Raw genomic sequence first — 11,095 nt, forward strand, 5'->3', positions numbered from 1 at the left:
AATACATTACACTTATTATTATGTGGACAACCTTATTGGTTTTCTAAATTTTACATAAAAATACATAATTTAAGAACAATAATGAAAAATAAAGTACACATATAGTATATAGGCATATATTTACATGTATGTATAAATTTATGTCATATAAGAAAAGTTGATTAGTGATTTAGCAGAAGTTTATTCAACATAAAAATGAAAAATAAAAGAAAATTGAGGGAAGTCGTCAAAACCCTGTGAGGTAAAGAGTGAATGGAAAGCTTACGGCTCTGTTAATCAAAAAGTCAGCACACTTAATTGGAAAATAAATCATGCATAACCTACGGTAATAAAATTTTTGAAACAGAATAAGCATACTTGTCAAAAGTCTACGTATTTGTGAACTATTTCACTGCATTCCTCTTTCTGAATTACATTCATAAAAATTATCTATTATGATGTACCCCATTTGTGAACAATGAATCAAAATGCAATCTGTAGAAAATTAAAAGATAAATTTAAAAAATACCAAAAAAAATCTATAACATTCAAAAAAGCAGAAATTTAAGATAAAGAGGTGGAACTAGAGCATCCAGAATTTTATTTTCCCAAGAAGAAAAGGGGACAGTTGGGGTGTTAGGTAAAAAGCAAACTCAATACAAGGAAGGAATTATGTGTGTTTTTTTTTTTTAATATGGGAATTTAAGGGTGCTCACAGACTGTAAGTAAGGAGAAAAATGTTTTTTTAAAGTTGCAACAAAGAGGAAAAGATAATTAATGCAGCAAAGACTCCAGAAGTCTGATATTGCTGATCAAAGGGAGGAAAGTGAACAATGAATACTTGATTACACATTATTTGTTAAATATCCAGGGCCCTTCTGGAAAGCTATAGTCAGTAAAACCCAATAATTCCTAGACTAAACCCCTGTGCCATGGCAAGGTAACTCCTTTCTCCTGCAGCAACGTGTGCTTGATGCCTTGATAACTACCTCTATGTTCTTTTAAGGAAAGACTTTTGTCAACGCACCCTGCCTTTCTTCAGAGTGCTGTGCAATCTGGCGATCAGTACTTTTGGACACTTAACTGTCGTCACCAGCCCGCTCCTGGAATGCCTCGACCTTTCCTTTGATGTCCCTGATTGCCGGCCCAGGGATCACACAATGTTCACGGGCTTCTTGGGCGGCGCTCCAGGCCTGCCCCCCAGCTCCAGATCTATCAAGCAGGGAAACAACTGTTTATAGAAAATGTCAAAAAGGCACTGAACACTCTGCCCTTCGTGCTCCATGAAGGATTTCAATTATTTGTCCTCATGAATTTTAATACTGTCATGTAAACTGTGCTTCCAAACTTTTCCTCATGATCAAGAAACCAAGGAGTCACAGATGCATGAGAAAAATTACTAAATTTTAGACTCATAATCAGGTATAATAAAGACCCCAGACCAGTCTGATTTCAATGAGTAGAACAGTGGTCAATAACCAGCACATCCCCAGCGACCTCCAGGTCGCTCTGAGTTTCTGCTGGGAGAGGCTTGAGCCCAGGTACCGCTGCTCCAGCCTCTTTAGAAGGGGAAGAACCTGAACCCAGGCTTGGAGAGTCGTCACAGAGCACTCGCCCTCCTTGGGTGAAGGTCCATGAGGGTGACCTCTTCCAGGAGCTCCCATAATGGTACCACAGCCTCCCTCGATCCCTCACCCCGATTCAGCTCACCACGTTGCTTGCAAAGTCTCAGTAGTCCCAGAGGACTGCTCAACAACACGACTTCACGTTCCAGTCTCTGAAACCCTGAAGCACAAGGACCACCCTGGGAGGAAGACCGCTTCTTTCTTGGTGCTGGAAAGGGTCTAACCCGGACTGAGACCCCCTGGAAGGCCATGAGGGCCCTATGAGATCCGGGATGTGGACTCGGCTGCAGGCCTTCCTGAAACCCTCCTTGGGCCGCCCACACTGCTCTTAGGTTCCATTATGTTCCTTTCTGTTGTCAAAGAGGTCATCTGTGTCCCTTGTCAGAAATCCGCTCGTGGCAGCGGCACTGGTTTTTAGACGTCATCTGCTTTCCTACGAGCTCTGCAGGTCCACTAAGCCTCTCTCCTTTCTTCGGCTCTGCCCTCGTTACATACAGTTGATGTGTAGACACTGTGTTCACTAGTACTTTGAACAAGTTAGTGGTTCTCATTCGGCGGCTTGGACAGAAAGTCACACAAGAGTTTTTTATACCTCACCAGCCCGTGTGCTTTCCCGTCTGATGTCCTTGCTCAAGTGGGCTAATGTATATTCCCCCAAATATTAATAAGTCGGTATGTTGTTATAACCAGTTCTTCTCTATTATCAGGGCAATAAAGTGAATACCTTTACTCCACAAAAGTGTTACCTTGACTTTTGTAGTTCCTCCAGAAACCGAAGACCATAGCGATTGTTCAATTCTCTACCCTGCTTCACCGAGGCCCTTCCCGGGCTGTGCACTCCCAACCCCAGTCCACACCTGCCGGCTCTCGACAGGTGTTCTTTAAGCAGATGATCGCCACGTCCTTTCCATGCTATCTCCCAAGAGTCTCGCTAGAAATGTTCTTGTTACTGAAGGGTTCAATAATCCGACAGCAACACACCTCTTGAGAAGTTCTCTTCACTACAGCTACTGAGTCCAACTTACCTCTTCCTCCATGAGGGTCTTGCTTTCCATCCTTGGACTTCTCGCCTGGTGGTCTGTAGTTCCTCCAGGTAAGACAGAGACTTTTCATTCCCGTGTTCTGAAACAAGTGAGAGAATGAAAGGTCTTCCAAGAGTTTGAAAACAGACCAACAAACTCAGATGTTACTGCCCCATGAAGGCTACTCGGGCGCTGGAGGGCTGGGGTCAAGGTCAATGCCAACAGGGGGCTTCTTTTCAGTGTCTTAACTGTAAACTTAACTTCCAGGCTCTGTTTACCTGCAGATGGTAGGAGGCTGTGCACAGAACAAAGGAAATTTGGGGAACTGAGAAAACGAGATATGAGTGATGAGTAGAAGGCAGACGGCGGGTGAGGTGGTGTGTGCTCCCTCTTAATGGCTGGTTCTGGCCACTGGTCTAGGCAAGGGCCTAGGCTTCCATAAGAGTTGGTTAAAATGTTCATGGTCTTATCCACCTTATGTGGAAATTACTTTATGTCTGGGGGAAGCTAAGAGTATACCTTAATTTGTAGCCAAATAACTAATCAAACATACAGGTATGTTTATTGAATAATCAATCCCAGATTAGTTATAAAATCCACCAGGACTCTATAACAAATTCATACACCTGGATTTGCACTATTATCTATTAATCGATTTTATTTTTTCTGATGCACACACTCCCTGAGAGCACATTCAAGATCTCCCTCATTGTTACTGTTTTCTATGTTTTCACTGAGACATGATTCACCATAAAATTCACTGTTATAAAGTGTACGATTCAGGGACTTTCATGTGTTTGTAAAGGTGTGCAGCCACCACCACTGTCTAATTCCAGGAAGTTTTCATAACCCCAGAGAGAAGCCCTATCCATTCTCCCAGCCCCCCAGGCCCTGGCAACCACTCAGCTACTCTTGTTTCTGTGCATATGCCTGTTCTGGACATTCAATATGAAAAGGATCACACACCCCATCACCTTTCTGTGTGCCTCCTTTCACTTAGCATCTTTCCAGGGATCATCCATGTATCAGTACTGCATTGCTTTCTATTGATGAAAAATATTTCATTGCATGAATATACCATGTTGTGTTTATCAGTTGAAGGACACACGCATGGTTCCACTTTGGGGTTTTCATCAGTGATGCTGCTCCGGACATTTGTGCCCAAGTTTTTGTGCAAATGTAGACCTAAGAATACAACTGCTGTGTTAGACAGTGATTCTACGTTCAACTTTGAGGAATTGCTAAACTGCTTTCCATAGCCATTTGTTTTATTTTGCATCATCAGTGCAAAGTTCCAGTATCTCTGTGTCCTCAACAGCATTTGCTGTTGTCTGTCATTCCAGTTGGTCATTATTATCATTCTAGTTGGTACAAAGCAATATCCCATTGTGGTTTTGTGTTTTTGTATTTTTTTCAATAATTAGAGTAGTGATTTTTTTTTTATTCTATATCAGTACATGCACGCTCCTCTCTGTCTCTACATATCTGGGGACTACTCCATTGTAGTTTTAATTTGAGTATATTTTCATTAGCTTATTGCCCATTCATATACCTTCTTTACAAAAATGTCTATCCAAATCATTTGCACATTATGGGGGGTTGTCCTTTTGTTACTGAGTTATAAGTTCTTTATACATTTCATCTATTAAATCCTTATCAGATATAAATTTGCAAGCATTTTCTCCTACCCTGAACACTGTTTTTTTAAAAATATTTTATTGGACATACTTACTCTGCCACTGAGTAAGTTTTCAGATTCAATTTACAGACAACCCAGACTTGATAGGCTTAAATGAAATTTATTATTACACATAACAAGGAATCCCACAATCAGACAGTTCTGAAGTTCATTAATTCAGCAGAGTACCAACACCAATGTTAGAAGAGTGTCAAGTTTATCTTTAGTCCTGCTCATAGTCTGAAGATAGCTCTTGTTCTAGACATCACATCCAAACCTGCTGAATTATGCTGGAACTAAAAGACAGAACACTTCTTTTTTTTATTTTTTTTTAGTTGTTCATCTTTATTATTTTATTTACATGTGGTGCTGAGAATCAAACCCAGTGACTCACACAAGCTAGACAAGCACTCTACCACTGAGCTATAACTCCAGCTCCGGAACTTCTTTCAGTGTCAGCCAGGAGTATGTTCCCCAAAGTTCTCTACCAGAGTCCCAACCCTATCCCCAAGCTTATCACGAAGAAGGGTAGCAACCATACAAACAGGGATGCTGAGAGCAGAGATGAACTTATTTGTCACCTGAGCACAGGCTTCTAGACCCTGTTGCTTAGTTACATTACTTTGCTTTAAACTTCACACAAGTGCAACTATATAGTATTCACTTTTGGCATCTGGTTTATTTTACTCCACATTACATTTTAAAAGCTCATTGGTGTAGCTGTGTGCAACTGTAGTGCATTATTTTTAATACTATGTAGTATTTCATCATAGCGACGTGCCACAATTTATTTATGAATATTTCTGTTGAAGACTATTTAGATTGTTTCCAGGTTTTGATGGTTATAAACACTATTACTACTATAAATATTTTTAAATTATTCTGATTGTACATATGCATTCATTTTTTTCTTTTCACATTTTACAGGTTTTTAGTTTATGTTTTCATGAGTGCATGATAGTTTTACTCATAATTGTGGAATTCACTGTGATGTATTCATAAATGTCTATAACATAATTTCCTGTTTCTGTCCCCAGAATTTCCCCTGCCTCCCCTCCTCCATCTCCCTAATCTCCTTCCTCTACCCAGTCTCCTGCTGTTCATTTATTTTTTTAAATTGGTTGCACACATTTTTATTAGGCATATACTAAAGAATGAAATTTTTTTTCTTAGGGGATGTATATCTTCAGTTTGGGAAATAATGGTAAAAATTTGCTGATTGGTTGAGCAAATTTATACTCCCTTTGGCAGTATAGAAGAGCTATTACTGGTCTATATTCCATTAGTAGTTTATATCATCAGGCTGTTATTTATTTATAACATGTGGGGAGTAACTCAGTGTAGTTTAAATTTGAATTCCAGGTTATTAATAAAATTTAGAATATTTTCATTTGTTTATTGGCAATTTTGATATTATTTCTTGAAGTACCTGTTTAAATATTTTTCCCATTATCTATTGAATGATTTATTATATATATATATATATATATATATATATATATATAGTGGATGCAAGTGATTTTATATACCTTGCAAATACCTTCTGTTCTATGATTTGTCTTTTCATTCCTTCTATGATGTCTCTTTTATGAAATTAATGTTAATATCAATGTAACTTAATCGTAACTTTATCGAGCTCAATTTTAACGTAATGGTTTTTTTTTTTTTTTTTTTTTTTTTTTTTTTTTTTTTTTGGTGCTGGGGATTGAACCCAGGGCCTTGTGCATGCAAGGCAAGCACTCTACCAATTGAGCTATATCCCCAGCCCCAAATGTAATGTTTTTAATTTTGTGTCTCTTTAAGAAAAACTTTCTCTACCTTAAGTTCAAAAGTCTTACTGACTTACCTATTATTTGGATTTCACATATCCACTCTGTGCTGGTTTTTGCAAAAGAGGGTTCATCTATTTTTTGTTTTTACCATATGGGTGGCCAACTGGCCCAGCACCCTTTGTTTTAAAAACAGCATCTTTTTCTCAAGGATTTACTATGATGATTTATTCATCATAGATCTAGCATCTGTGTGTGAATGTATGTTCTGAGATGTTCCATAGGTCTATTTGTCTCTCACTATCCTAATACACTATCATAGATATGGACAAGTCATGGTGTCTTTATATCTAATAGAGCAAGACATCTACATTTTTCTTTTGTAAGAACATCTATTCATGTACATTTAAATTCATTTATTTTTCCACATAAATTTTAGAATCACCTAGTCAAGCACACACATATACTCAAAGAGAACTTTCATTGAGACTGCAGTGATAGATCACCTGACTCTGTAAAGCAATGTTAATCAATGTGAGGAGAAAGCTAGGCTGCAACATAATTATGGCAGGGGATAGCAATGGACAGATCATCCAGACAGAAAATCAACAACAAAACATTGGACTTGTTCTACATTTCAGACCAAACAGACCTAACACATACAGAACATCCACCCAATAGCAGCAAATACACATTCTTCTCACATAGATCACATAGGCATTCTCCAGCAGAGATTGTAGTTTAGCCTGCACAAATCATAGCACAATGAAGAAGACAGAAATCATGTCACATAGCTTTTCCAACTGTGGTGGTATGGAGCTATACGTTATTAATAGGAAGAACTTCAGAAATCTTACAAGTGTGAGGAAATTAAATATGCTCCTAAACAACCAGCAGGACAAGAAGAATTAAAAAGGAAATTTAAAAATATCTTGAGGCAAACAAAAATAGAACTGCAACACACCAAAACTTGGGTGATGCAGCCAAAGTAGTTCCAGAAGACATTTATCATAATAAACTGACAAAGTTTATAAAAACAAACCTACATCCAAAGCAAAGAAAGGTCTCAAATAACTGAATGCACTGAAGAGTTGCAACCAAGCCCCTTTCTCACTCTCAATCATGACTTCTTTCACCCACAAAATGGAAACACAGAGTGGAAACTTCTGTTTCCCACCACCAGACCTCTTTCCCTGATTTCATCTTCAGCTCTACTCTGCCTTCTCTTCATTCTCTGATTTAAGACTAATTCCTCCCATACACTAGATTCCATTCCCACTCGTTTTTAAAGAACTTTGTTTCTGGAATTAAACCACCTTTCTTGAGTCATGAATCTCCACCCTCCAAATGGATCATTCATTCTACCAGAAATACGCAGTAACTGTTCTCATTAAAATTCCATCGCGCCGGCCACGGTGGCGCACGTCTGTATTCCCAGCAGCTCGGGAGGCCGAGACAGGAGGGTCATGAGTTCAAAGTCAGCCTCAGTAACTTAGAGAGGCCCTGTGCCACTCAGTGAGACCCTGTCTGTAAATAAAATACAAAAAAATAAAAAGGCCAGGAATGTGTCTCAGTGGTTGAGTGCCTCTGGGTTCAATCCCCAGTATGATTCTCAGCTACTGCTTCATTTATCTGCTCTCTTTATAGAAGAAATTGTCATTTGTCTTTACTCAATATCTCCACTTTCTCTCTTGCATTCTTTTTTATTGTTTTCCCTCTGGGAAAGTTCTTTATTGTTACTGCTTTTAGCTCATGAAACACTTTGAACATTAAAAATAACAAGTGACTAGCACAATGTATCATTTGTCTTCTCTTTTCAAAGCCAGAAACTTTGTTTCTCGGACCGACTGTTCTACAGGATACTATAACTGCAGAATGGCTTGCAAAGCTGATGAATATGCAATTCGATATTGTAAGGACTGGAAAATCTGCTGCAAGAAAAAGCAGTTTCAAATAATTAAGAAAAAAAGAAAGTGGTGACAAATCTCACTCCATCTTCTTCACACCTCAGGAAAAGAAACTGAAAATATTCAAAACCCCCTTTTCTTTGGAAGAATAATTAATATGATGGATAAAAGAAAATTCATGATAATTGCATGTCTAGATGATCAGGTTAAAATAAATGCAAGTTTATAAAATCTTCTACTCTATTTTCATGTGCATACTTACAAACTTCCTCAATTTATATCCACAACCACATGGTTGTATCACCTATAATACTATATCCCAGACTCACCTTGTAATAAATGTTTGAACTTAAGTGAATTATTTTTTCTATTTTGGTTTCCTTTTCTATAAAATGAGATAGCAGTAGTACCCACACTGTGATATTGTGATGATTATAAGAGTTAGCATATGTAAAGTTTTTAAACAGCTCTTGACACTACTAGAAACTCATATACACCTTAGTTATAATTTCATAGGACCAGAGAATTTGGTCTATCCTATCACTTTTGGGGAACATTGAATTGTTTTTTGGATCTAAGATGCAGTTTATATGTGTTAAGATTCCAAACTGTTTTGAATAAAAAGTTCAATTTTCTGTTTATGAGATATACAACTTTATGTAAACACAATCTTAAAAACCAAGCTACATTACTCTATTTCAGTAATCTAGACTGGGACATCTGTATTAAGAATTACAGGAAATGAAGAGATACAAGATGAATTTCAGAAGTAGGGTTGACAGGATTTACTAGCAGTCTGATATAAGGAAAAGCCATAAATAATAGCCCTACTGCCGGGCCCAGTGGCACACCTATAATCCCAGCAGCTTGAGAGGCTGAGGTAGGAGGATCATGAGTTCAAAGCCAGCCTCACCAAAAGCAAGGTGCTAAGATACTCAGTGAGATCCTATGTCTAAATAAAATAAAATATAGGGCTGGGGATGTGGCTCAGTGGTTGAGTACCCCTGAGTTCAATCCCTGGTAATGCCCCCCTCCCCAAAAAAATTATACTACAGAGCTATAGTAACAAAAACAGCATGGTACTGGCATAGAAACAGACACAAAGGCCAGTGGAACAGAACAGAAAACACAGACAAAACCACACATTTACAATCATCTGGTCCTTGACAAAGGTGCCGAAAGCATATATTGGAGAAAAGGTAGTTTTTCTATGGTGCTGAGAAAACTGGTTATACATATGTGGAAGAATAAAGTTAGATCCCAAAATCTCACCCTGCACAAAAGTCAACTCAAAATGAATCAAAGACCTGGGAATTAGACCAAAAACTATGCAACTCCTAGAAGAAAATGCAGGGTAAATGCTTCAACATATAGGCACAGGCAAAAACTTCCTGAATAGGACCATTATGGCTGAGGAAATAATGCCAAGAGTTAATAAATGAGGTGGCATCAAATTTAAAAACTTCTGCACAAAGGAAACAATTGAGAGTGTGAAGAGAGAACCCACAGAATGGGAGAAAATCTTTGCTAGCTCCTCTTCTGACAGAGGATTAATATCTAGAATATATAAAGAATTCAAAGAAACTTAACACCAAAAAAACACCATTAAATAAAATGGGCAAATGAATTAAATAGACACTTCTCAAAAGAAGAAATGTAAATGGCCAACAAATCTATTTTTAAAATGATCTGTATCACTAGCCATCAGGAAAATGCAAATCAAAATTACACTGAGATTTCATCTCACTCCAGTTAGAATGATTACCATCAAGAACACAATAATAAATGCTGGAGAGAATGTGGAGAGAAAGGAACATTTTTACACTCTTGGTGTAGTTGTAAATTAGTGCAACCACTATGGAAATTAGTATGGCATGTCCTCAAAAGACTAGGAGTGGAACCACCATATGATCCAGTTATACCACTTCTTGGAATTCATCCTAAAGTCAGCACACTATAGCCATACATGATGCCTATGGTTAAAGCAGCAAAATTCACAATAGCCTAATTACGGACCCAACTAAATGTCCATCAAAAGGTGAACAGATAAAGAAAATGTGATCTATATGCACAATGGAGTTTTATTCAGCCATAAAGAAAACAAAATCATGTCATTTGCAGGAAAATGGAACTTGAGAGCATTACGTTAAGCAAATAAGCCTATCTCAGAAAGTCAAGGGTTATGTGTTCTCTCATATATGAAAGTTATAGGGGAAAAAATGTGGGGTATCTTATGAAAATAGAAGGGCAACCAGTAGAGTAGAGGAAGGGGACCAGGGTGAGGGAGAAGGGAAGGGAAAGGAGGTCCTGGGGAAGGAATTTAACCAAATTGTATTGTTACATTTTGTGCATGTACAAATATGTAGCAATGAATTCCACTATCATGTATAATCATAATGCACCAATTAAAAAGGGAAAAATGAATAATTTATTTTCAAGATGAATGTCTACTGGTAAGTGTAGGGGGCTGTCCATGTCCAGCATGGATGAGGGAAAGAGTTTCTGTCAGAGGACGGTGCCGGCTATGGATTAATTATCAAGAAACTTATGTAATCAAATAAACACAAGAGCCAATAATCTTCTCAAATGGAAGGGGGTGCGATGGATGGGGCCATGCCAAGATCTGGCCTCCAACAAGATGGAGAAGCCCACCTTCACCTGTCTTTATAGTCGCACAGGTAAAGGGGCCTGGACCTGGAGGGGCTTCTTCTGTGAGGAACAGGGTGGGGCGGAGTTTGGAAAGTCATTTGCTTAGAGAATTAGCATTTCCTCAGACAGGGAACCAACTCTGCACAGGGCCACCTACCCCAGGCTGTCTGAAACCGTCTCCTGCGACTGCCAGCTCCTGGGAGTCAGACCTCTGTGTCCCATGGCTCAGCCACGCCTGATTCTGCTACACATGGATGACCCCCACAGGTAAGAAAGGTGTTTATAAAGGTGTGTTGTCTATTTTTTCAATTCCATACTATTCCACTGATTGAGACTTTCATTGATTCATTCAACCTGTGTAGCTTTGTACTAAGATGCTAAGAAGATAAGTCTCATGGGAAACAGGATGCACTAAAAGTGGGTAATTTGAGGCAAGACCAAAGAGATTTTTTACAACGTTGTAGGC

At 38.5% G+C, this 11,095-nt stretch overlaps 1 protein-coding gene across 1 annotated transcript; it reads left to right on the forward strand.

Moving 5' to 3' along the window:
* The first annotated feature begins 2,639 nt into the window (after positions 1-2,639).
* Defb131b (defensin beta 131B) lies at positions 2,640-8,053 on the forward strand. Its single transcript, XM_047550192.1, has 2 exons — positions 2,640-2,697; positions 7,896-8,053. The coding sequence occupies exons 1-2, from the start codon at positions 2,640-2,642 to the stop codon at positions 8,051-8,053; spliced, it is 216 nt and encodes a 71-aa protein (XP_047406148.1).
* The last annotated feature ends 3,042 nt before the right edge of the window (positions 8,054-11,095 follow it).

This window comes from Sciurus carolinensis, chromosome 4 (genome assembly GCF_902686445.1).
Source record: "Sciurus carolinensis chromosome 4, mSciCar1.2, whole genome shotgun sequence".
NCBI classification, from domain to species: domain Eukaryota; kingdom Metazoa; phylum Chordata; class Mammalia; order Rodentia; family Sciuridae; genus Sciurus; species Sciurus carolinensis.

Excerpts from the sequence above, each read along its gene's own strand:
- Defb131b (XM_047550192.1), top strand. The coding sequence starts at position 2,640 with ATGAGGGTCTTGCTTTCCATCCTTGGACTTCTCGCCTGGTGGTCTGTA. Across the intron at positions 2,698-7,895 it reads GTGGTCTGTAGTTCCTCCAG|CCAGAAACTTTGTTTCTCGG; the intron begins GTAAGACAGAGA and ends CTCTTTTCAAAG.